Source organism: Acomys russatus, chromosome 12 (genome assembly GCF_903995435.1).
Source record: "Acomys russatus chromosome 12, mAcoRus1.1, whole genome shotgun sequence".
Taxonomy (NCBI): domain Eukaryota; kingdom Metazoa; phylum Chordata; class Mammalia; order Rodentia; family Muridae; genus Acomys; species Acomys russatus.
In genome coordinates this window covers 27,476,440-27,503,269 of record NC_067148.1, presented here as the reverse complement: position 1 = coordinate 27,503,269, position 26,830 = coordinate 27,476,440, and the positions used below count along the sequence as shown (strand labels likewise).

General features: G+C 43.5%; 1 protein-coding gene across 2 annotated transcripts in view; it reads left to right on the top strand.

Moving 5' to 3' along the window:
- Arpc2 (actin related protein 2/3 complex subunit 2) overlaps nt 1–26,186 on the top strand; it is a 32,505-nt gene extending 6,319 nt beyond the window's left edge. For both annotated transcript variants that reach the window (XM_051154094.1, XM_051154095.1), the window contains 9 exons: nt 3,580–3,614; nt 5,164–5,276; nt 10,342–10,387; nt 13,642–13,828; nt 15,037–15,130; nt 19,421–19,547; nt 20,714–20,814; nt 21,497–21,597; nt 25,742–26,186. In XM_051154094.1, the coding sequence (XP_051010051.1) occupies nt 3,580–3,614; nt 5,164–5,276; nt 10,342–10,387; nt 13,642–13,828; nt 15,037–15,130; nt 19,421–19,547; nt 20,714–20,814; nt 21,497–21,597; nt 25,742–25,766 (829 nt within the window). In that variant the 3' untranslated portion in view covers nt 25,767–26,186. The remainder of the gene's footprint in view (nt 1–3,579; nt 3,615–5,163; nt 5,277–10,341; nt 10,388–13,641; nt 13,829–15,036; nt 15,131–19,420; nt 19,548–20,713; nt 20,815–21,496; nt 21,598–25,741) is intronic.
- Nucleotides 26,187–26,830: the final 644 nt, after the last annotated feature.

The window sequence follows — 26,830 nt, the reverse complement described above, 5'->3', positions numbered from 1 at the left end:
GCCAAGTCATCCACAGCTCCATAACTGAGTCTGACGCTAGTGAATCGCATGAGGCTCTGCCTCAAAAACTAAAAATAAGCTGGGGTGTGGGCTAGCGTGCGCCTTAATCACAGCACGGCGGAAGCAGGGATTAAACTCGAGCCTTAGGCTTGGTAGCAGTGCCTTTCTTTACTGATCCATTTTGCCAGCCCCCAGGACTTACTTTTTCTGTAAACTTTCTTGAACCTGAAGCTTGAGCAGATGGTAAAAGACTAACTGTTACATCTCTTGGGTCTACTAAATGGACCCTTCTATTACCATGATTTTAAACCATAAAAAGTCAGAGCAGGCTAGGTGTGTGGTGCGCCTGTAACCTCCCAGCATGTGGGAGGTGGAGGCAAAAGGACCATTTGTAGCTCAAAACCAGCCGCAGCTACATAATAGGTTTGGAGCCAGCCTGGGTGACATGAGATTCTGTCTCAACAATAAATCAATTAAAATGTAATGATGGCGGCAGAGGCAGGCCTATCTCTCAGTTCCAGGACAGCCAGAGCTATACAGAGAAACCTTGTCACAAAACAACACACAGGCACAAACACATAACACTCACACAGGCACGTTGGGGGCCGAGGGGGGCACACCATGCCTGGTCTTGGGACTAAGCAATGATTGTTACAGTTGTTTTACATTCAACATTTCCCTGTTGGGGAATAGAGCTTACAGACCTCCATCTCCTAAATAAGTGTTCCTGTTCTTTAGCCCAGTACCTTAGCAGCCTTTGTCCTCCAAACCTTTTGTGTAGCCCTGAAGAATGAACTAAACTATTAATTTCAGTGGTTTGATAAGTATTCCAAGTCATACAACAAGCTACTTAGAATGGATCTTAGCAGTGTTTCCCAGTGGAGGTCCATGCTCAGGGTGCCTTCATGCCTAGAGCGACTCAAAGCTTCAGGGTTTATGACTTAGAACATTCAGGTTCTTCATAAGTTGATTTTCTCAGATCTATTGATAGAGTAGTAAAGTGAGAAACTATCTTTCCTGATTGAGTTCAAACCTAAGGGTTAAGGGTAAATAACACCCCCAATAGCCCACCCTACTCTAGTTAAGTCAGGCAGTGTGGTACCTGACCCTAGGAGAGTGTGTTTGCATGCTTCCTCTACCTGGGCATCCTCTTAGTACTTGATTTAAATTGGCTTTTTAAAATTAGGCGTACTCTTGGTTTTCAGAGGTAAGGAACGGTCTATTGTTGTTCCTTGCCTTTGTTTCTTGGCTACAGTTTGAAAGTGAAAGCTTAGGAGCTATTTAAGCTTTTTCTTTTTTGGAAGGGGCATTCATTTGTTGAGACCCAATCTGCTTCCAACTCAGCGTTCAGCCAAGGATGACTGAACTCTGATCATCCTGTATCCACCTCCCAAGTGATGAAAGCATCTAGCCCCATCTCCTTTGTTGTTGTTTTCCTGAAGCAGAGTCTCCTGTGTAGCCCCGACTAGCTTGTAACTCATGTAGACCAGGTAGGCCTCAAACTTGTCATAGTCTTCTTGCCTCTGCGTCCCAAATGTTGGAAGTACGGACCTGAGCCTGGTGTTGTCACACGTGGGTGGCTTTGAAGAAGCAGGGTAAACTTGGATATGTTTTCTCTAAGTGGGGTTTTCTCCAACATATACTTAATAAGAGCTCGTTTATTTAAGGGATAGCATTTAGCCTCATCATCAGCTTTTAACATTCATAAAGTACCTTAGACAGTCCATTCTTTTCCCAGCAGAGTTGGAAGTCATCTTGGTTCCTTTCACAAGTGAGGGAGCAGAGTATATAAAATATTTGTTGGAGAGATGACTCAGCATTTGCTCTTACAGAGGAAATGAGTTCGGTTCCTAGCACCTACATGGTAGCTTACAACTGACTATAACTCCAGCTCCAGGAGATCTGACACTCTTTTCTAACCTTTGAAGGCTCTTGTACATATATGATGCGTATACCTTCATGTGTAAAGTAAATTTTTTTTTAAAGATTTATTATGTATTATTATGTATACAGTGCTCTGCCTGTATGTACACCTGCAGGCCAGAAGAGGAAGTCAGATTACATTGGAGGTGTCTGTGAGCCACCATGTGGTTGCTGGGAATCGAACTCAGGACCTTTGGAGGAGCAGTCAGTGCTCTTAACCTCTAAGCCATCTCTCCAGCCCGTAAATATTTTTTTAAAAAGAAGATTCTCATTTAAGGGGGTAAAATGTGGACGTGGAAGTGTATTTATCTTGTTTGCTAAATGTAAAACAAACTAGGATTGTTTGAGTTAACTATCAAGTGGCTAAAAGCAGTAGCGTTTTCTGCCATTGGCATGAAGAGAAAAGAAGGGTATAACACAGCTTTTCACTGTGGTTTAATTGACTAAAACATGTAGTACCTACTGCAAATCAAAAGAGGATCTTCTAGTCCCATTTTACTGGTTTTTGTTTGTTTGTTGGTTTGTTGGTTGGGTTTGGGTTTTTTGTTTGTTTTTTGTTTGTTTTTTTTTTAGTTTTTTTGAGACAGGATTTCTCTGTGTGACAGTCCTGGCTATCTTGGACTTGCTTTTGTAGACCAGGCTGGCCTAGAACTCACAGCGATCTGCCTGCCTCTGCCTCCCAAGTGCTGGTATGGCCCATTTTACTGGTTTTGTCTGTAGCAGTTCTGTAAGATTGGTGAGATCATTTGTATTCTCCCATTTTATAAATAAGGAGATGAGAAAAAGATGTAAGAATTCTTACTTGTCCCAGAGCATAAGCCTAGGGGAAAACAGTAAGGTAGAACCAGAGCAGGCTTGATGAAGAGTGGCAAGTGCTTTGATGATTTAAGGAGGAAGAAAATGTGAATAGAAAGGCTTAAAAATGGGGTGGGCAGTGGTGGCACACAATTTTAATCCCGGCACTTGGGAGGCAGAAGCAGATGGATCTCTGAGTTCGAGGCTAGCCTGGTCTACAGAGTCAGTGCCAGGACAGCCAGGGGTACACAAAGAAACCTTGTCTCAAAAAAACAGAAAAAAGATATCTATCTATCTATCTATCTTTGGGACAAAACGTAACTTACTATTCTGTTGATGGCTTCAAATCATCCTTTCACCTTAAGAACCAACCATTCTATGTTATTATTCTTAGTCATTTTTCTGTGTGATATGTTACCTCCGTGGGCACTATGCTGGGGGAGGTGAGTGGCACTAACCAGAGTGAGCACCAGCTGTGGCAGGCAGTTGAACAACAGTTGGAAACCAAAGTTATAGGTGTCCTTTGTCTCATGTACCTTAAGCAGGTTCAGGCCCATGAGAGAATGAATATGCATAAAATCCTTGCATTTATGTAGTGTTAGAGTCTTAAGTAAAAATCAGGAGCCTTTCAAAGTCCCCATAAAAGCAAGCAACAGTACAGTTATTTTCCCCATTTACATTTGATCTGCTCGTGTATGGATGTGCATGTCCAGCTTGTGTGTGGAGGTCAGAGGACAAACTGAAAGAGTCGGCTCTCTCCCTGGGGATCCAACTCAGGTCTGAGGTCATCAGGGCTAGCTGGCAAGTGTCCCCACCCCCTAAGCCATCCTATCCTAAAATTATCCTACTAATGTTTTACAGAAACAAACCAGAAGCTGTAGAAGTAACATTTGCAGGTAAGTGTCTTTCTCATCCTTTTAAGAGAGGGTATAATAAAAAGAGGAAAAAAAAATGTTGTATGGGTGTGTTATTTTTACCCTGTGTCTGTTTGTGCTCCGTGTGTGTGTCTAATGCCTGAAGAGGCCAGAAGGCATCAGACGGTCTGGAACTAGAGTTACAGAATGCTGTGAGGTACCATGTAGGTGCTGGGGTTGAACCTGGGTCCTCTGGAGGAACAGCTAGTTCTCTTAACCATTGAACCAATTCTCCATCCTTGACACGTTTTAATTGTCAAGTCTTTTTGAGGCCTTTGAGAAATATTTCATGTATTTATAACATTGCTAACTGACTCTGGAGTTTGGAAAATTGTATAAAGCTGCTTTACATATCTTAGTGAGTGGGGGCACTTGATATCTTAGAGGTTTGTTTTTTGTTTTATACAAAGAACTGTCTGTCTGCTTTGGAAGTCTACAGAGTTAGAATCTAGTAGCCATCATCTAAGTTTTTCTAGCATTTGGGGAGCAGGGTAGAAGATGCTGGAGCTTCAAATCAGAGAAGCAGTGCTGCTTTCCATTCCCTGGTGGCCAAGCATGGTGGTACAAGTCTTTAGTACCAACACCAGAGGCAGGGGCAGTGGATCTGTGTGAGTTCGAGGCCCGGTTGGTTTACAAGAGAGATCTAGGCTAGCCAGAGCTACATGGTGTAACCATGTTTTAGAAAACAAAACAAGAATTGGCTATTCATATGTGAACAGGGATTTTATAGCTAAGTGCCGTGTAGAAAGATAAGTGCTTGAGCAGATGGCCTGAGAAGACTTGCAGCTCCTAAGGTGGGCACCATCTGGCCTCCTAGTCACTAGCAGTGCCAGTCTCTTGGTTCTTGTGATTCCCATGCGAGTTCTCTGCATTCTAGCTTCAGCAGAGATAAAGATAGATAAGCTCAGCTCGCTCTATAGTATAGGAAGAGAGAACCCAAAAGAGAGATTACAAGAGACGTAAAAGGTAATCGTCTGTGTTGTCTTGATCTTGGTTAGATCCTAATTCAAATATTTAAGACAACAGTGTTTGCATTTCTTTTTTTAGTAGTTTACCTGGTATTAATATTAAAGTAGAATCTTTTGTTTGAATGTAAGCATGATTGATTAAGCTATGTTTATATAAAATTATCTGTACCTCCCAAAGATACAACATGAAGTATATATGGATCCTGTAGTGTCCCTAAGATTTGCTTTGCAATACATTGGGGTGGGGCAAGTTAATACTGCATAGGTGGGTGTGAGTTTGTTTATAGCTTTCTCTTGAAAATGTGTCATAATGAAAAATTTTTAAAGGTTATTTTAGCACAAACTGTGGTTATGGTAAAAATAACTTTGTAATTTTAAGTGAGACCAAAGAGAGGGCCACTGAACAATTCCATAGCAATTTTTCTGTTGGCTTCCCAGTGAAATAAAAATCATTTTACTTGCATGTTCTCTTATCAGAGGTCTCCTTATGACCAGCCCTGTGGTAGGTGCTAGGAGATTACCCCCGTTTCCAGAGTGAGCAATCTTTCTTGCTTTTTTCACAGATTTTGATGGCGTCCTTTATCATATTTCAAATCCTAATGGAGACAAAACAAAAGTGATGGTCAGTATTTCTTTGAAATTCTACAAGGAACTTCAGGCACATGGTGCTGATGAGGTAAGTCCCACATTGGTTCCCTTGGGGCTGTGTTTTTACTTTACCTTCTGTTTGCCTCTTGCCAACAAGGGCTGAACCACCCTTACAAAGGCCACTTTACACAGCTAACAGAGGCCTCTGAACTCCATTTCCCATAAAAATGTTTTTCAGAGAAGATATTGGCTCTTTGCTTGCTTGTTTTTGTCTTGGAGAAATAATGGTGTTTCCTAAACAAAGTTTAAAAGCTGTTTTTAAAATGGGTCTCAGGTAGCCCAGGCTGGCCTTAAACTCCCTACCTGTTTGAGGAAGGCCTCCAATTCCTGATTGTTCCCACTGTCCCAAGTGCTAGGATTGTCAGCATGTCCCATTATGCCCAACGCGGGATTTTATTCTTTTCAGATTATTTAGTCTACCCAGTTTTTACAAAATAGTGAAAGCAAAACAGCTAGTCCCTCCAGAAATAACACGGAGTATATTCCCTTAACTAGTACAAAAATAGTTATGCTGACAGTAAGACAGGCCCTGCTCAATATTTAGAGTCCTTATCAAGGCAGGCATGGAATTTATGGCTTATTAAACTTCATAATCTTGTTTTTCATTGTGAAAGTTGAAGCATAAATAATTGCCTTGTAACTTTTTTTGTTTGTTTTTTTGTTTTTTCAAGACAGGGTTTCACTGTGTAGCCTTGGCTATCCTGGATTCACTTTGTAGACCAACCAGGCTGGCCTCGAACTCACAGAGATCCGCCTACCTCTGCCTCCCAAGTACTGGGATTAAAGGCATGTGCAACCATGCCCAGCTGCCTTGTAACTTTTTTTTTAAGTTAATATTCTTTAGAACTGACCTTTCCACCTGTCCTGTGTAACTACCACAGAGGAAGTAAGAAGGGATGTGGAGGCAGTGTGCCTTGTGCCCTGGCTTTGGGCGGCTAGAGTAGGACTTTGGTTCCTGTTGAACTGCAGTTGCTCTGGGGAGAGCCATTTATGGAAGAAAAAAAAAATGCTGTTATACCAGTGTGTGCACATTGTGGTTGGGTCTCAAAGCAGGAAGTATGACTCAGTTCCTGAATCAGTTTTCAAATATCTTAGTTTTAACAAACTAGGCTCTCCTTAATCTGCTACATGAAGATACAACTATTTCTCTTTCTGAAAAGGGGTAGCTTTTGAACAGCTTCAGATTTCTGTAATGAAAGGCTGTTTGTCAAGGAATATGATCTAGAACTTTGTAAAATTTGGCTCTAAAATCAGATTTAAATAGACTACTAAGAGCTGTATGGAGCTGAGTCATTTCATTGTTCCGATGCTTTTGATTTGCTCAATGAAGAGAAGTAACCAAAGGGAATTTGAGGTAATTTTACCAGAAGACGAGAAGCTGGTCTGCAGCTCGTGACCCAACCTGGCTTGGATTTCTTGAGACTCTTTCTACATTGTACTTGGCCCACTAGTGGAACTCAGGAACACATTGCAGTTTTCATAGCTACCACATAAGCAAAAGAGCCCCAGTGGGTGGAGGAAGTAACATTCCCAGTGTGGGAGCAGGGTAAGAGTAAATGACTCCCTAGTTAGTTAAACAGTGACCAACCTGTGATAACCACAGGAAGCTGCTTATTTTTTTCACAGGCCCTCTGGTGCTTGGGTAGGCAGATCTAATAGTTATAAATAAACAGGTCACCTCCACTCTTCTCCTAAAAAGAGGCACAAATGTACACGTGAACTAAGATTGGAATTGTAAGTAACAGTGGGATGCAGCGGCATACAACTTCAGTCCCAGTGGTAGAGAGGTGTAGGCAGGAGGATCATGAGCTCGATGCCAGTGTGGTTTACATAGAAGAAAGGGCGGGGCAGGTATTATAACAGAAATCTTGAAAGATTATGCCAAGAACAGAGAAGGGGGTTCAAGATGGCTCAGTGGGTAAAAAGCACATGATACGCAAACCTGATGACCTGAGTTCAGTCCCTGGAATCCTGGAAGAAGGAGAAAACTTAAAATTTACAGAAGATGTCTTCTGACCTCTACTCTTGGCATCAGCAATCACACACATAATAATGACAAGTAAAAACTTCAGTGTTCTAAAAAGAAAGAACAAAGGAATTAAAAGTGGTATAAATATAGCTTTAAATACTTAATTGGGTTCAGAACATTCACTTGGTAAAACTGGAGTTAAACTAAGCTGAAAGGGCTTTGATTTCCCACATGTCTGATATTCCCAGTCTTCAAGTACCAGTTGTGTAGGATATGGCTCAGAGGGTGCATGCCAGTCCCGTTTTTTTACCTAAGACCCCTAGAAGTGGTACATGGAACACCTGAAGGTCAAAGCTCCACATGTCACCACCACACTCTGTGACCTTGAGCCCCTCCCTGCAGTTCCTCTTCTGTAAAAGCTCACTTTTCTGTGTGATCACCGCCTGGGAACTGCACTGGGCATTGCTCCTTTTCCCTTTACATAAACAAGTATGACCACGAATTCATACTTTGGGATTCACAGTTAACAAATTCTATAGATGAGGATTAAGTATAGAAATATTAGGAAACTATTCAGTGAACTATTTCTAGGCCTTTGCTTAAGAGAATTCTAAAGAGTATTTAAGAGTGGCTGCTCCTAGAGGACGTAGCTGCTTGGTGAAGTGTTTTCTGAGCACACACAATGCTCTGGGTTTGGTTTCTGGCATCACCAAGAAAAGGAATGGGTTGGAAGTGAAAGGCCTTACTACCTTTGATGATTCTTTTAGTGTTTTCAAATGAAGCATAAAACATGGTTTACTACTAGTTTTGTTTGTTTTATTGCTGTCTAGAGAGTTCACTGAATATAAGATGAGCACATTGGTCTTTAGACAGCTATTGAACGCTGCTGTTCTGGCCCAGAATACAGCAGAAAGCCTGACAGATCCTTCTGCTCTGGAACTGGACCCTACTGCTACCTATTTTTTGTCTGGCTACTGAAGCTCTGCCTTTTCCCCTTGTTTAAATTAAATTGTCTTATGTGTATGAGTATTTTGTCTGCATATATATATATATATATATATATATATATATATATATATCTGTGCACCACATGCAAGGAGGCCAGGGGAGAGCATTAGATCCCCTGGAAATGGAGGTATAGAAGGTTGTAAGCCAACATGTAGGTGCTGGGAATTGAACTGGGGTCCTCCAGAAAAACAATCAATGCTCTTAACCATTGAGCCATCTTTCCAGCCCCTACCCTGAAATTCTTTTAAATGGCATGTGTAAGTCATTTGGTTTTTGGAGACAAGGTTTCTCTGTGTAGCCTTGCCTATCCTGGACTCACTCTGTAGACCAGGCTGGCCTCAAACTCACAGAGGTCTGCCTGCCTCTGCCTCTGCCTCTGCCTCTGCCTCTGAGTACTGGGATTACAGGTATGCATCACCACTGCCTGGCTCATAACCAACAATACAAAAGCTTGTTTTTAATTTGTAATTGTATAAGTGATTCTTTGTGATACTGTAGGCTATAAAGGGGTTATTTGTAGTGAGCATAAGAACTTGACTGGATACCTATAGTCAGAGCTTGTATCCTCCTGAGTACACACCTGTAATCTCCAAACTTGGGAGGTGGAGACAGGAGGATCATGAGTTCTAAATCCTCAATACATAATAAAAATTCCAGACCAGCCTAGTGATGTGACACCTTATCTCCACAAAAGGGAAGCCTGCTTCTTACTCTATTGCTGGGTTCTAAGTGTGTTCTTACCATCTGTGGAGCAGTGGTGCCCCTCCCTCTCAAGTCTTTAGTGAAGGTGGGATTTTGTGTTTGAGGGGGTTATTTCTGTTTGTTTCTGAGACAGTCTCCTGTGTAGCCAGGCTGATCTCAAACTGGAGATGCTTCTGCCTCCTAAGCATTGAGATTACAAGCATGGAGATCCTTTCCCAACCCCATGTCTCTGCTCCAACTGTTAAACCTATAAAGTCTGCTAAGCCCTGAAAAGCTCAGATTGCTCATAACTTTACTGCGTACTTTGTTTCTGTCTCTAGATATCTCCCTCTCCACTACAAGTGTTCCTTATCCTTCCTAAGTAGGCTGTCAGTTGAGGGAGGTTTCACCAGGTACAACAGTCACAATGGCAGAGAACAGTCAGGGGTGTATAAAGGGGCTTTTGCTTGTGCTCTACCTCCAAAAGCTGAAGCGTAGTTGGTAGAGTGTGTTGGATGGGAAAATTCCGGGTATGTAGACACCTTGTGTGGACACACTGGTGTCACTAGCTCACTGAGGTTCTAATTTCCATTGTCCTTTGCATTAAAAGCTAGTTATGAGGGGCTGGAGAGATGGCTCAGCAGTTAAAAGCACTGACTGCTCTTCCAAAGGATCCGGATTCAATTCTCAGCACCCACATGGCACCTCACAGCTGTCTGTAATTTCAAGATTTGACACCCTCACACAGATATACATGCAGGCAAAACACCAATGCTACATACAATAAAAATAAATAAACTGTTTTTTAAAAAAGCCAGTTATGAGCCAGGCAGTGGTGGAACACACCTTTAATCCCAGCATTTGAGAGGCAGAGGCAGGTAGGCCACTGTGAGTTCAAGGCCAGCCTGGTCTACAAAGTGAGTCCAGGACAGCCAAGGCTACACAGAGAACCTCTGTCTCAAAAAAAACCAGAAAGGAAAAAAAAAAGGCCAGTTATGAGCTAAGTTATCTTAAAGCATACAAGATTAACGAACTAACAGAAGCCAGTACCCAGAAGTTGGCTTTTACCTCTTCATTCACCTGGGCTAGGGTTCCCGCCTGTGCTTAGGTGGTAATTGATGTACTCTGTTGTCATACCTGTACCTCTCCTGCCTCTGCTCTCAAAAAGGAAAGACGATTGGGTGCAATGTAAAATCTGAAAAGAGAAAAAACAGAGGTGTGGTCAGGTCTTTAAGAGGCAGCCTCTGAACTTACCTTTGACTTATAATCCAGTTCTGTGAGAGATCTGTTTTGTCACTTAGATGAATTCATTTTCTCCTCTAGTTTACCACCCACCAAATGAAAATTAAGCATATTGGTTTAGGAAGCATTTCAAAGAATAATAGAATTACCATGAGCTTTGGATTAACTTTTTTTCCTCTCTCTCTCTCTCCAGTTATTAAAGAGAGTATATGGGAGTTTCTTGGTGAACCCAGAATCAGGTATGTAGTAATGCTAACGGCTGTGGAATGATGGCAAAGCACCATGTCCTGTTTCTACCCCACCTTTTTAGCTAGAAGATTTTATTTAAGTTTTCATTCTGTAAAATAATCTGCAGGAGCCAAGTTCTTGAGTCTGCTTTCTCTGCATAAGTAACCGTCAAAGGGTCCAATTTTTTTTAGTGTGACATGGTGTGGGTCAAGAATTGGCAGGTGTAGGGGCTGGAGAGATGGCTCAGTGGTTAAGAGCCCTGTCTGCTCTTCCAAAGGTCTTGAGTTCAATTCCCAGCAACCACATGATGGCTCACAACCACCTATACTGAGATCTGGTGCCCTCTTCTGGTGTACAAGCTCACAATGCAGGCAGAACACTGTATAAATAATAAATAAATTAAATGAATGAATGAATGAATGAATGAATCTTTTTTAAAAAAAGAATTGGCAGATGAGTTTATTATTTACACCCAAAAATGATTCTATCTTTCAGGCGGAGGAGCCTCTTGTCTGAACAAGTGCTGTTAATCATAAACTCTCTTGGGTTTATAAGGCAGTGGTTTCAAAAGCAAGAGGGCCTGAGTTTGAATACCAGTACCTAATTAAAAGCAATGCACAGCTGCAGTCCCAGTACTGGGAGCCCACGGGTGATCCTAGAGGCGTGCTTGTAGCCAGTCTAGCCTAGCTGGGGAGCCCTGGATCTCAGTGAGAGACCCCTGGAGGGATGGCTCAGTGGTTAAGAGCACTGACTGCTCTTCCAAGTTCAATTCCTAGAACCCACATGGCAGCTCATAAGCATTTGTAATGTCAAAACAAAAACGAAGCCGAGCGTGGTGGGGCTTTTAATCCCAGCACTTGGGAGGCAGAGGCAGGCGGATCGCTGTGAGTTCAAGGCCAGCCTGGTCTACAAAGTGAGTCCAGAACAGCCAAGGTTACACAGAGAAACCTTGTCTCGAAAAATCCAAAAACAAAACAAAACAAAAAAACATTGATTACTTTTTAAAATTTTGTTTTAAAAAGAGAAAAAGTAAGATGGGCGGCTCCTGAGGAAATACCCCAGATTGAGCCCTATTCTCCATTCATACATGCACATACACAAAGAAATACATGTCCTTGGAAAGATATAACGTAACATAAATGTAATGTAAATAGTCATGAAAAGTAGCTCCTTGCATCTGCCAGCTTATTTAGGCAGCTTTGAAAGCATAGCCACATATTTGATGGTTTTGATAATTGTTTTGTTTTTTAATTTTTAAAAAGTATTATTGAAGAGATGGCAGCATACGCCCTTAATCCCAGCACTTTAATCACACCACAGGAGGCAGAAATAGGCAGATCTACTTGAGTTCAAGGCCAGCCTGGTCTACAGAGCTAGTTCTGGACAGCCAGGGCTATGTAAAGAAACCCTGTCTCAACCCCTTTCCCCCACCAAAAAAAGTACTACTATGTATATATGTATTGCTGGAGAATGTGCTGATGGAAGTCAGAGGACAGCTTATTGTCAGTTCTCTCCTTTCACTGCACATACATTCTAGGATGAACTGAGGCCAGCACAGGGCTTATATAGCAAGCAATTTACCCTCAGCCATCTTGCTGGCCCACGATTGTTACTTCACATCCTCTGTGTGTTCTGTTCCTATCTGAAGTCCTGAGTGAGGTCAAACATTGGCTATACTTTGCTTTTGTGTGGACACTGAAAAACAGCAAACCTCAACTTCTTGTTTGTTTTTTAATTTTTTTTTTAAATTCTCCCAAATTGAGTAGTGATTATTACTGGTTTTAATGTTTACATGACAAAAATGGGCAAAGCATTAGTTAGAATGAAGACTTAAACAGCCTGTGCTCTCAGTGAAGTAGATAGGGGAAATAGGGCCCAAGTAATAATTTTATTAATAATAAATAATATAAAAGTTAGAGGTATTGGGCTGGAGAAATGGCTCAGTGGTTTAGAGCACCGGCTGCTCTTCCAGAGGTCCTGAGTTCAATTCCCAGCAACCACGTGGTGGCTCATAACCACCTATAATGAGATCTGGTCCCTCTTCTGGTGTGCAGGCACACATGCAGTACAGAACACTGTGTAATAAATAAAAAAAAATTTTTTTTTAAGTTAGAGGTATTTGGGAATATGAGGTCCATGTGGTTCTGGTACTATATTCTTGTCAGTTACTGTTTTAAATGAGCCCCCACGGTTTAAAGGTATTCTTGGGGAATGTGTCTAGACTTTGGAGTACCATTAATGACTAACCCTTTCCTGGCACTCATGGGATAGAAAGAGGCAAGATCGCTTAGTGGTCAGTAGACATGACTCTCAGTCCCTGTTTTACACCACTTATTGGTGTCCTTGTCCATAAACTCTATGGGTGTCTTGGAGTTCTGCTATGTAGCCCAGGCTGTCCTGGAACTCAAAAGACAGGTACCTACCTCAGTCTCTTGAGTACTGGCTGGTATTACAGACCTATATCACCATGCCTGGCTGAAATACTGTACTTGTGCCTAGCTTAATTCTCACAGCAATCTCTCTCCTCTACTAACTACATCTTCCTCTACCACTACCCCAGGACACCTCCCCTCCCCTTTTCCCCCACAGATGAGGACATTGTAGAGATTGGGCAGTTTTCCAAGGTCACACAGTGAGGCCAAAATTTCTGTTCACTTCATAACAGAGTAGCCTACATATGCCTACATACCTATATATTGTGCTGTATCCACAAGTCCCTGCTTCTCTGAAGCACTTTTTTGGTCTAAATGGGGATAAGCTTATCTGTCCTGACTTCTTCAAAGAAATGCATGGGGTCAAATAAAGAATTCTGAAAACACTGGAAATTTACAGTTATTGTGATAGACAGTATTGGGGAAGTATGTATGTGAGAAACAGTTTTTCTACTCTGCCTCCTCCTCACTGGAGTGGGGGTGCATGTGCATATTTTATTCCTAGGAAGCTTCATGTGGGTGTGTATTAAACAATTGGAGAAAATACATACGTGTACAGCTTAGAGTCATACAGTCCTCCTTCACAACTGTCTCTAGGACCTAAAGCTCTAATTGGAGTTGCAGACTGTTACTTACTCCCATTACATACTTGGAACTGTTCATCTTTGATACTGCCTGGGATTTATTAACTAGCTATCAATTACATACTGTGGTATGGGATAGAGATGGGAAATTGCCTCTACACTATGCTTACTTGGGAGAGATGGGTTCGATTTGGTTTTTGTTGTTTGGTTTTTCATATAACTGATGGGTGGTTTATTTCTTCTCACAAGGATACAATGTTTCTTTGCTATATGACCTTGAAAATCTGCCTGCATCCAAGGATTCTATTGTGCATCAGGCTGGCATGTTGAAGCGAAATTGTTTTGCCTCTGTCTTTGAGAAATACTTTCAATTCCAAGAAGAAGGCAAGGAAGGAGAGAACAGAGCAGTTATCCATTATAGGGATGATGAGACCATGTAAGTATGAACTTTTGCTCCTCAAGCCTGAGGGTGGCTGTCTCACAAGGTGCTTACTGAAGGAAATACAGTGTGATCAAACCTTTTGAAATTCTTAAAGAATTCTTAATCTGGGATGTAAATGGTATGAAAGTAGACCACAAGCCAGATATGGTGGCGCACACCTGTGATCCCAGCACTCAGGGAGGTAGAGGCAGGCAGATCTCTGAGTTCAAGGCCAGCCTGGTCTACAAAATGAGTCCAGGACATCCAAGGCTACACAGAGAAACTCTGTCTCAAAAAAACCGAAAAGAAAAAAAAAAGAAAAGGAAAGGAAAGAAAGTAGACCACTTCTCTAAACATCTAAAGTTGACAAAAGATGAAAAGAAAATCCTGTGCTTTCCTTTAAGTCACTACTTTAATTTTTATTTTTTTAATTTTTTTTCCTGAGACAGGGTTTCTCTGTTTAGCCTTGGCTGTCCTGATCTCACTTTGTAGACCAGGCTGGCCTACACCTCTGCCTCCCAGAGTGCTAGTATTACAGGCATGTATCACCTCCGTACCTTGCTCAACCAGTGCTCTTAACCACTGAGCCGTCTCTGTGGACCCAAAGTACTACTTTCCTGAGTTCTCTTATTTAAAAGAGTTTGCCTTGAGCTGAGGAGATAACCTCAGCCCTGCAGAGTCCTTACTGCTTTTCCAGGGGATTTGAGTTCCGTTTGAGTGCCATGAGTGACCACATGGCAACTACAACTGTCTGTTACTCCAATTCCAATCAGGCACACATGTGCACAGGTACACACACACATTAAATTAAATAAACACATGATTTTTTTTTTAAAAGGGTGGCCCACATAATCCGTCTCCAGAGGCTGAACATAGATGCTGTTACTGTGTGTAGCTCTTAAGTTATGTGCATGAAGTATATGAATTCATACATATATATGGATCCTGTGTAATTTTTTAATAAATGACATTCTAATAATCACTAACTTAAAGTCCTGTGTTACACTTTATATACAAGATTTAAAAGGCTACTTTTGCTAATTCTACTTCTTAGGAACACATTTATTGCCCCGACTTTCTTGACTACAAGGCCTACTCTTGGCCACACCTGTGTTTTATTGAGTTAAGAGAATCTGGACTTTCCCCTTCTACTTCACTTGTAGATGAAGTTAGTAACAAAGTCTTCTGACGCTGCCCTTAACTTCTGAGTTTTATGCCCTCAGGTATGTTGAATCTAAAAAAGACAGAGTCACAGTAGTCTTCAGCACCGTGTTTAAGGATGACGACGATGTGGTCATCGGAAAGGTGTTCATGCAGGTATGGAGCCAAAATCTTCAGGGGAAATTGGTGCTGTAGGGACTTGAATTTTACACACATGTGTACATAGCCACCATATGGGCTGGGCTTGTAACTCAATGGTAGGGCATTTGCCTAATATGTACAAGGTCCCTGGTTCAGTCCCCAGTACCTGGACAGATGATAACAGGGGCAGAGCAACATACATATACTCTATAGCATAGAAAAGACAACCGTTCTCTTAGTATTGATACCTGAAAACGAAATGAACAACTGTTGCTTCTTGCTATGATAAAACACTGTGGCCAAAAGCAAGTTGGAAGGAAAAGGCTTATTTCACCTTAGACTTCCAGGTCATAGTTCATCACTGATGGAGGTGCCAGTAAGAGCTCAAAGCCCTTGAAACAGAAATCAAGCAGGAGTGCTTTCTGGCTTGTCCCCATGATTTGCTCAGCCTGCCCAGGGATGGCATCCTGCATGGTGAGCTGGGCCCTCAGCATCAATAATTAATTGGGAGAATGTCCTACAGACATGCCCACAGGACAGTCTAATGAAGGCACTTCCTCAGTAGAGGTTCCCTCTTTTCAGATATGTCTAGGTTTCTGTAGGTTGACAAAAATAATCAGCATAGCTCCCACCAAATGTACATGAGTGTTCTCTTCCTTGTTGATGGTTCCTTATTAATGATTCGGGCCTTTTTTTTTTTTTTTTTTTTTTTTTCGAGACAGGGTTTCTCTGTGTAGCCTTGGCCATGCCATCCTGGACTCACTTTGTAGACCAAGCTGGCCTCGAACTCACAGCGATCTGCCTGCCTCTGCCTCCCGAGTGCTGGGATTAAAGGCGTGCGCCACCACACCTGGCTCGGTTCTGGCCTTTTGCAGGACAAGGCAAGAGGCACAATTAATTTTGACTGATTATTAACTATCTATCCTTCCTTCTTGTGAAGGAGTCCTTGTTCTAAAGTGTGGTCTCTTTCCTAATCTCTTGTGTTTACTCAGTTTCGTAGCAAGGTCTACTCTTGGCTTGGTTTAGGTTCCATGTCTTTTCAGAATGGCCAATAATGAATTCCAGTGTAGGATAACACACAGTAGAATGTATTGTGTCCTGACTGACAGGAGAGCCGTGCCACAGTTTAAATGAGTCACCGTACAGATTGCCTCCTGCTGGGAAGAGTAATAGGATTTAGAAGAACATTTTGTCATTGGGACAAATGCAGTGGGACTCAGGATATTATAGACCTGATGTGGTAGTGTCATTTTATCTGTTGGCCAGTCACGAGAACTCACTGAACAGGAGATAGATAGTCAGGCACTGCCTTCTGAGGTGGGTCAACATTCAGTGTATGATATACAGTTTTATTACATTTACCTATCCTTCACAGAATGGTGAGTATTATTTTGTTTTTAAATTCTGAAGCAGCCAGGCTTGTGGCTTATAATCCAACCACTTAGAAGCCTGAGGCAGGAGGATTGCTGCAAGATGGCCTAGGCTACCTTGCCTCTTTTTTTTTTTTTTTCCTTTCAAAGAAAATTTTGAAGCAGAATCTTTTTTTCTTCCCAAATCGACCTGAAAGGCAGTTGTCTTCTTACCACAGTGAGGCTTGTGTTTGAGCCGCCTTCTGCCTGGAGGGGGAAATGGCGGAGCACTGGGACTGACTAATCAGAAACTCTAGTTTGGGAGTCCCTATGCAGGAAAGGTGGACTACCTGCACTTTGGCACTTGATAGTGCTGGGCTTCGTGAAGGGGAAGAAGGTCTGCATATGTGACTCTTGAAAGTAAGCCCCTAGACAGACATTTTGTAGTGCTTTCCTGCAGAAGTAATGGGAACTAGGTGTATTTGTTAAGACATTGGGCTAAATCTAGGCTAGCAAACTAATTTTAAAAACTATGAAGTATATTTAGATTTGGCTGCTTTGTGGGGTTTGTGTGTGTTTAATTTTTTAAAAGTCTTGTTCCACTTTGTTCCAGAAATATTCTAGTTTATTTTTATTTTTTAAACAAATCTTACCTCCTAGAATTTACTGCAGATTTGCGCTATAGGACTTTGTAAAGTTTTGGGTTTTTTGGTGCGTGCGTGCGTGCGTGCGTGTTGGGGGTAGGATATGAATTTAGACCCCTCCTTCAAAATGCATCTGGCAAAAAGCTTACCTAAAAGTGAAAACAAACTTACTGTAGTGTTTTTGGGTGTTTTGTTTTGTATTGCCAGTATTTCTAGTTGATGACTATTCCCTGATAATGCAACCCATGTGGCATGTAGGATTCACAAATTCACCTTCTCTGCCACCTTCCTCAGGTCAGAGGCTAGGGTAATTTGCTTTGAGTAACCACAGAGACCAAGAGCTAAGAGCTTTCCTGAGTCCAGGGAAAGTCAGTTTTGTTTTGCTTTGCTTTTTTTCCATTTTTGTTTTGTTTTAACAGTCAGCCTCTCACCATGTAGCCCAGGCTAGCCCGGAGCTTGGTGTTTACCAGGCTGTCTTCACACTGGGAGCAGTCCCCTTCCCTTGCCTCGCATGTGCTGGGATTAGGGGTCTGCCACCACATCTGGCAAATGCTTGTGTTAGGCATATACTCACTGTGTTTCAGTGGGCCCAGTAAGAATTTACATGGGCCATGTGCTGCTCAAGTGAGCACATCTGTTTCCTTAGACTGGCCACTATGTAGCCTAAGCTTACCAGTAACTTGTGATCCTCTTGCTTTGGTCTCTTAAGTTCTGATGTTACTGTGTACCACTAAGCCCAGCTTGACTTACACCCTGATTTAAGATGCTCCCCTTTTTATAAGCAATTTATCCCCAGGACAAATTAGTTAGGGTTTCTATTGCTGTGAGGAAACACCATGAACATAGCAACTCTTATTTAAAAAAAAAAAAAAAAAAAAAAACATTTCTTTTGGGCTGGCTTACAGTTCAGAAGTTTAGTCTGTTATTGTCGTAGCAGGAAGCAGGGCAATTGAGCTTCATCCTTTCTGTCATCTTTCACTCCTAAAGGGAGAGGTTAATATTGTTTTAGAGGGTTTTTTGGTTTTGGTTTTGTTGTTTTGGTTTTTCGAGACAAGGTTTCTCTGTGTAGCTTTGGCTGTCCTAGACTCACTTTGTAGACCAGGCTGGCCTTGAACTCACAGCGATCCACCTGCTTCTGCCTCCCAAGTGCTGGGATTAAAGGTGTGCGCCTCCACGCCCGGCTTGCTTTAGAGTTTTTATTGATGAATTGTAAATAATAACAAGTAAAGATATCTTAGTTAAACAGTACTTGATCACTAAAAGCTTGGCGTTTGTGAAACTGGAAGGCCAAGATCAGGTATGCGTATACTGAGTTGTAGAGGCTTGGGTAGTCAGGTGTTAAAAGTCCTCATCATATACGTGCAGACAGGGTACCCAGTACATAAACACATAAACTTTTTCTTATAGTCATTAGGCTGGAGAGATGGCTCAGCCATTAAAGGCTATGCTCAGAACCAAAAGTCCATCTCTGCTACTTAGGTTTTGGCTTTTTGTTTGTTTGTTTGTTTGTTTGTTTTGGTTTTCGAGACAGCTTTGGCTGTCCTGGACTCGCTTTGTAGACCAAGCTGGCCTTGAACTCACAGTGATCCACCTGCCTCTGCCTCCCAAGTGCTGGGATTAAAGGCGTGGGACACCACGCCCAGCTGCTACTTAGTTTAAAATCAGCCTCACTACATGAAGCTCTGTCTCAAAAAGGGGGTGAGAGGGCAGAGGGGCATAAGGAGAAGCAAAGAAGTGGGAACCAAGAGAGCCATGAGAAATCGGTCAATTTGTAAAGAGCTTTCTCTGATGTATAAAATTTAAAACTCCAGCTAAAGCCTGGGTCCTAGTTACCATGAAATGTTAACGATTTCCTTTAAGAAATAAAAAAGAACCTTTTCCGTGTTGTACACGAGAGAGTAGTCACTAGCTGCAGTGCTTGTCTCAACTTTAACCAGTATGCTGCAGACTGATGCTTCCTCTTTTTGTTTCGTTTTCTGAAGCAGTCCTCCCACTCTGCCCTGACTGGTGTGGTACTTCCTGTGTAGCCCAGCCTGGCCTTGAGCTCAAGCTGATCCTCTTGCCATGTTAGTCCAAAATAAGAGAAGAGAGAAAAGTGTTGTGTTGCAGTTACTTTGTATCACAGTCTGAAGGTCTGGCTTGTTGGGTGCTCAGTTGTCTTCTCTTTGACTCTGAAGTGCACTTCTACTAGCTGCAGCTCAACAGTTCATTTTTAGTTACCTGCTAGTCAGAAGGACTACTAAGGTCTGAGCGCATAGTGTGGGTAAAGTGCTACTTGTCTCATATAAAGTTCTCTTGCTGTATCTCCACAGGAGTTCAAAGAAGGACGAAGAGCCAGCCACACAGCCCCCCAAGTCCTCTTTAGCCACAGGGAACCTCCTCTAGAGCTGAAAGACACAGATGCTGCCGTGGGTGACAACATTGGCTACATCACCTTCGGTGAGGCTGGAGAGGTAGTTGAGTGGTAGAGTGCTTCATCAGCAAAGTGGAGTTGCCTTGAGTTCCCGTGGCAGAATGCCTGAATCTGGACAGCCTTAAATTACTTCTTTAGTGGGCAGAAGCAGACCTACCAGCATGCTTGTGTTGTCTCTTCTACGCTGTGACAGGGGTATCAGAGCACTAATTACAAAGCAAGCTGGCTGCTATTTTGCTGCAATAATTATTTCCTGTTTCTGTTTTTCTTAAATGGTAAGGGAAAAGGTAACCTCTGACGTCAGGAGTTAGGGGCGAGCCATGCCAGCGTTGCTTGGCAGCAGAATAGAGTTCTCAGTCATGTGGCAACGCTTGGAGTTTTGCTCCTATTGCCTGAGCTCAGCTGTGGTTTGCTGAGTCTTCTTTACCAAGCTTCACTGCGCCGTGCCTCATGAGCTGTCTGATCATGACAACTGGTGGCTCATTTCCACACTGCAAGAATGTCTCCTTTAATTCGTCTTTGAGCCAAGAGTGTAGCTGTTTGTTGCTGGTGAATACATTTTCCTCCCACATGATTCATGAAGCTGAGGTGCAGCTAACAGTTGATGGCATGTCAGTGTCGTTGACAGCATTTCTTTCTTTGTCTATGGTGCAGAAATCGTGGTAAGCATGCAGTAGAGGGCATTTCCTAGCTGATGTTCACTTTTCTTTTTTTCTTCAAACCCAGGTAAACTGAAAACCAGAGTTCTGCCTTTCTTATCAGCCATTCTTTTCAGCACAGTTGATAGAGCTCAGGGCTCTTGGTTTTAGTAAAACAAGTACAGAAAGAACAGGAGCCCAGGGACAGGTCTGCCCCAGTGCAGACGTCTGAGACGTGTGTGCGGGCTTGTGGGTGAAGAGTAGCTTGTCCTGCCAGGCTTGCCTTGGGTTTGCTTTTCATGGTCAGGAGAGAGTTTTCTTTGGAACCTAGATTTTCTGACAGTTTCTGCTTTAGCGCCGAGGACCCAGGACAAACACTTTGTTCCTAAACCCGAAGTATAGAGTCCAGTATGGTATCCACATTCGGAGTGAGGGCCCAGGGTCAGACTCATTTTCTGTGCCATGAGCGTCCCTATTTGCACTCAATTGATTGTGTTGTCTGTGGGGGCAGCACACATGCCACTGCTAACGCCTGTTTTCTTCCCCTGCCTTAGTGCTGTTCCCTCGCCACACCAATGCTGCTGCTCGAGACAACACCATCAACCTGATCCACACGTTCCGGGACTATCTGCACTACCACATTAAGTGCTCCAAGGTGAGAGGCACCAGCATCTCTACATGCTGTTGATAACTCTCTGTAGACACTTCTGCATGGGGTTGGGGAGATAGCTCAACAGTTAAGAGTTCTTACTGCACTTCCAGAGGACCCAGGTTCAGTTCCCAGGGCCCACGTGTCCACTCACAACTATATGTAATTCCAGTTCCCAGAGACCAGATGTTCTTTTCTGCCCTCCACACACACACGCACGCACATGCACGCACACACACACACTCATGCAGGCACATGCACAAGTTCAGCCGGGTGTGGTGGCACATGCCTTTAATCCCAGCACTTGGGAGGCAGAGGCAGGTGGATCACTGTGTGTTTGAGGCCAGCCTGATTCACAAAATGAGTCCAGGATAAAAAGGAAAAAAAAAAAAAAAAAGAGTCCAGGACAGCCAGGGTTACACACAGAAAGCCTGTGTGTAGCTCAGTGGTAGAGCACATGCCTGGCATGCTCAGAGCACCAGCTTGTTCCCACCACCACAGTAAGGGAGCAGTGTCTCTCTCCCTACCCCTCATCCTGCCTGTAGTACAGGAGTGATTCTGGTATTGCTGCTTAACTGTCCGGTCCCCTTACGTGCTCCCCAACATACTCTGCAGCTTATCCCAATGAAAGCAACGCTCTCTTTCTAGAACATGAGCCTGCCTCAGTCCCTCCTGTGTTTGTTCTTAGGCCTATATTCATACACGAATGCGAGCAAAAACGTCCGACTTCCTTAAGGTGCTCAACCGTGCACGCCCAGATGCGGAGAAAAAAGAAATGAAAACAATCACGTAAGTAGGAGGAGCCACCTTTCCCTTCTGAGCCCACCAAGAAGTCCTATACCCCAGGTGACTGAAGAGTGCTGTGCGGAGGCCAGGTGAGCCAAGCGCACAGCTACCGAAGTGAAAGTGAAGTTTAAGGGCTTCTCTTCTGATGGTGTTGGGAAGAATTTGAGTCTCCCAGAATCTCTGAGCCACAGGGATGGCAACTAGGGAAAACAAGGACTTTTTTATTTTTTAAGTAAGAAACTGTTCTCTTTGGGCTTTAACTCTTTTGGTTTTTCGAGACAGGGTTTCTCTGTGTAACAGCTCTGGCTGTCCTGGACTCTCTGGCTGTCTTTGAACTCATATCGATCGGCCTGCCTCTGCCTCCCAAGTGCTGGGATTGAACTTTAAAAAGTGTGTCTCTTCCTTCTCTGTTTCTGGAGAAGTAGAGTCGGTCACTTCAGGACACTTAGTTATTCGACGACGCCTGGAGCCAGCACCTATTTGTTCTTTCTGTTGCTCTCCTCTCAGCAGGAAAGGTGTACAGGGCAAAGACTACCTCTGTCAGGGAGAAAGATGACAGAGCAGTAAACAGTGTGGCTCTGTATGCTCAAAAGGCCGTTCTGGTGTGGAACCTAGAGTCCATTCTGGGTGGCATTCAGAACACCGCTAGCTGCTTCCCTGGTGTGTGAGGCCACTGTACCAAGATAGATTCCATTGCCATTTGAAGGGTCAGCTGAACTGAGGGGCTTTCAGTCACTGACTTCCTACACTGCTACCTATAGCCTAAAGGTCGGCGTTTCTGTATAGAGATCACCACATCAGATGCCATGTCACGGTGTGGCACCTGCATAGCATATATAAAGTACAAAGCTGTGAACAAGGATGCCCAAGGAGTCACTGTTTATGCCCTTTCAAGACCTTGTCGCCTAGTGCCTCCTTGTCTTTACAAAAGTGCTTTCTACCAGCCATCACTGTGTGGCCTGGGATAGGAAGGGAAATTTGCTCTGCCTGTGTCATGAACCTGTGGTCCCAGCTGCTAACGCTGCTGGGGACTAAAGCAGGAAGATAGATTGAGCCCAGGAGTTTGAGGTGCCCTGAGTAACAGTAGCAAGATCTTAGCTCAAAACAAACAAGTGGGGCTGGGAGATGGCTTAGTTTCAGTGCTCACTGCTCAAGCATGAGGACTTGAGTTTGGATTCTCATTACCCATACAAACTAGGCATGGTGGTACACGCCTGTAAGCCTAGTACAGAGGGGACAGAGACAGGTTGATTGTAGGAGCGAGCGCTCTGGCCAGCCAGCAATAACCAGCCAGTGAGTTACAAGTTCAGTGAGAAACCTTGCTTCAAAAAATAAGGCAAAGAGGGGCTGGAGAGATGACTCAAGAGGTTAAGAGCACTGGCTGCTCTTCCAAAGGTCCTGAGTTCAATTCCCAGCTACCACATGGAGGCTCACAACAACCTTTACTGAGATCTTCTGGTGTGGAGGTGTACACACAGGCAAAACATTATAAACATAACAAATAAATAAATCTTTAAAAAAAAAAAAAAAAAGCCAAGAGCCAGGCCTGGTCTCAGTGATTTCTTTGGTCTTTTATTTTGGTGTTTTTGTTTGTTTGTTTGTTTGTTTTGTTTTAAGATTTATTCATTATTTATACAGTATTCTTGCTGCCTGTGCCTACCCACCAGAAGAGGGTACCAGATCTCATCATAGATGGTTTTGAGCCACCATGTGGTTGCTGGGAATTGAACTAGGGACCTTTGGAAGAAGGGCCAGTGCTCTTAACCTCTGAGCCATCTCTCCAGGCCCTTGGTTTGTTTCTTGTTTGGCTTTTGGTTTTTTGAGGCAGGGTTTCTCTGTGTAGCCCTGGAACTTATTTAATTATTATTTATACAGTGTTCTGCCTGCACAACAGAAGAGGGCATTAGATCACATTATGGTTTTAAGCCACCAGGTTGTTGCTGGGAATTGAATCTCTGGAAAAGCGATCAGTGCTCTTAACCTCCAGCCCTTGCTGCCCTCGACTTCAGCAATCCACCTGCCTCTGCTGGGGTTAAAGGTGTGTTGCCAGTACTGCCCAGCTTGTCTCAGAGATTTCAAGGCCACCCAGAGCTATGGAGTAGGACCCTGTCCCAAAAAAATAAACTCTGAAAACCGATTAAGGAAAACATCCATTACTGACTTCTGGCCTTTACATATAAAGCAAGAAAAAGAAGACCGTAAAATCAGACAGACAAGTCAAAAGGTGGGATGTTACAATAGCCCTGGCACTGCTTGCATCATCTACATTCACCCTGATACATGTTCTGTGGCCAGCAGGTATTCCTGGTGGTTGCTGCCAAATTGCACAGAAAGGCAGAAATTGATCCCTGTCCTGATGGGGGCCTGAGGAAAGAGGAGTTCTTTAGAGGAATAAATTTAGTTGTTCAAAAACTTCCATTCTGAGGCCGGGCATGGTGGCGCATGCCTTTAATCCCAGCACTCGGGAGGCAGAGGCAGGCTGATCGCTGTGAGTTCGAGGCCAGCCTGGTCTACAAAGTGATGGCCAAGGCTACACAGAGAAACCCTGCCTCGAAAAACCAAAACAAAAAAACAAAACAAAAAACTTCCATTCCGCTAAATGTGGACAGTAAAATAAAGTGGGCCTGTCATACGCATGGCCCTGAACTAAAAGCTGCCTATCAATCAGCTCTGCACAGCCCTCTTTTTTTTGTGGGGAGGGGCCATCAAATAGTTTGATTTGGCATAGGCAGCAAAGCTCGGTTTTCACTCTCCTTTTCCAGGTCTCAGTTTCAGGCCACTTTTTCAAATGCCCTTGAGGTAGGTACTCTCTGTAAGTCTATTAGCCCCCCCGGGGAGTTACTGGGTAGAAAAGGACACCACTGCTCAGGAACCCAGAACCAGGGAAGTGTTCCATGAGCTAGAGTGTGCTTACCACATGAGAGCAGAAAAATTTTTAGCCGCTGAAGTTGTGTTGCTGTTGGGTTTGTTGTTTTGTTTTGGTTTTTTGAGACAGGGTTTCTCTGTGTAGCCTTGGATGTTCTGGACTTACTTTGTAGAGCAGGCTGGCCTCGAACTCAGAGATCCACCTACCTCTGCCTCCAGAGTACTAGGATTAAAAGCGTGTGCTCCCGCCACCGCCACCGCCACCTGGCTAAAGATGGGTTTTTGGTTTTTTTGTTGTTGGTGGTGGTGGTTTTGGTTTTTTGGTTTTTCAAGACAGGGTTTTTCTGTGTAGCCTTGGCCATGCCATCCTGGACTCACTTTGTAGACCACGCTGGCCTTGAACTCACAGCAAGCCACCGGCCTCTGCCTCCCGAGTGCTGGGATTATAAAGTTGGGTTTTTTTTGTTGTTGTTGTTTTTTAAATTGGGTTTTTAAAAACAGAGTCTTATGCCGGGCGTGGTGGTGCACGCCTTTAATCTCAGCACTCAGGAGGCAGAGGCAGGCGATTGCTTGTGAGTTCAAGGCCAGCCTCGTCTATAAAGCAAGTCCAGGACAGCCAAGGCTAACACAGAGAGACCCTGTCTCGAAAAACCAAATAAAAAAAAAGATTCTCACTATATATCCCTGCCTAGCCTGGAACCTAAAGATCCACCTGCCTCTACCTCCTGAGTGCTGGGATTAAAAGCATATAACACCATGCCTGGCTGATGTTGAGATTTTTAAGGTGGCTTTGAACTTCCTACTTCCTGTTGAAAGTTAAGGAATTGTTCTTTAAATACATCACCTGGGTAGATGGCAATGAGCAGAAATTCAGGTCCATTGAAGCCATCGGAAAATTAGAGAAAAGTGGTATGGGGGTGCATGCCTTTATCCTGGCACTCAGGAGGCAGAGGCCGATCCAGTGTACATAGTTAGTTCCAGGCCATCCAGGGCCACGTAACACTGATTTTTAAAAAATTGCAGCCAATTTTCCCATCTGCTGGGACATCCACTGTCCTTATGGGCTTGGCATGCTGCTATTTAGTACTGAGTTGGAAGAAAGGTCATGAAGCCATCCTGTGAATGGTGGGTCCCAGCTGAAACCCATGGCTCCTGCACCTTTGCTTGAAGACTCTCCCTTCTCCTTGTTTGGTATCCCTTGGGCATTTACCCCAAGTCTAGAGTGTAGAGTGGAAAGAAATGACATCTGGAATAATCCTTCTCTCCATCTCTGCTTTTGAAGGGGGAAGACATTTTCATCCCGCTAACTCTTGGGAACTGAGGAGGAAGCTCTGGTGACCGAAGGCTGGACCGCTTGCTACTGGATAATTGTAGCCCTTCATATCGCGCCTCTCCAGGTTCTTAAGGGATTCTTCGTCTGGGTTCCATTTTGTACGAGTTTGGCAAACAACCTGCAGAAATGAGCTGTGCTTGCAAGGACTTCATAGTTCCCAAGAATTTTAAAAAAGAAAAAAATCCACTTGATCAACTTAATTCCCTTTTATTTTCCTTCCCTCACCCCCTTCCTTTTCACCCTTTTCCAAGCTGTTTGCTTTGCAATATGTTACTGGTAATGAGTTGAAGGTAATGCAGTCTTAACTTGTTTTCTTCTAAGTATTTGAGTTCAAAACTCCTGTATCTAAAGAAATACGGTTGGGGTCATTAATAAAGAAAATCTTTCTATCTTACTGGAGAATTTGCTGGGTTTCTGGACTACGAGTCCAAAAGAGAGGAGGGAAGGGCCTGTACTGCCCCAGCCCACAAGCCAGCAGAATTTGGGGCTTCTCATCTCTCTAGGAAGGAAGGGCCGATTTGGAAACTGTAAAGTGCGGTGGGGTGGGGGAACTTGTTTGTTTGGGTTTCATTTTACTGGTGTCACTTTGTAGGACAAACTCCTCGTCCTCAGCAATCTTCGTGCCTCAGTTTTCTGATTTCTGGCATTAGATGAACAAGCCATGGTTGTTTGTTTGCTTAAACAAGCTTTCTGCATTGTAAATCTTGGTTGCTGGTGCTGCCTAGCTGAGTAGGGAAACTCCCTCAGTGTAACAGGCAAACTAGAATGTCCTGGGATAGGGTATACTTCAGTTATAGAATGCACCATATAAACTGGGTTTGGTGGCACACACCTTTAAATATTAATTGTGTGTGTGTGTCTGTGTGTGTGCACGCGCGCATAAGGAAAAGGGCATCATACCCTTTGGAATGGACTCTGGGTCCTAGAACCAACCCAGTTCTCAGCTGCAGCAGGTACCTAACCACTTAGCTACCCCTCTGTCTGCTGTGGCATACACCTGTAATCTTAGCTCTTGAGAGGTAGAGGCAGGAGGATCGG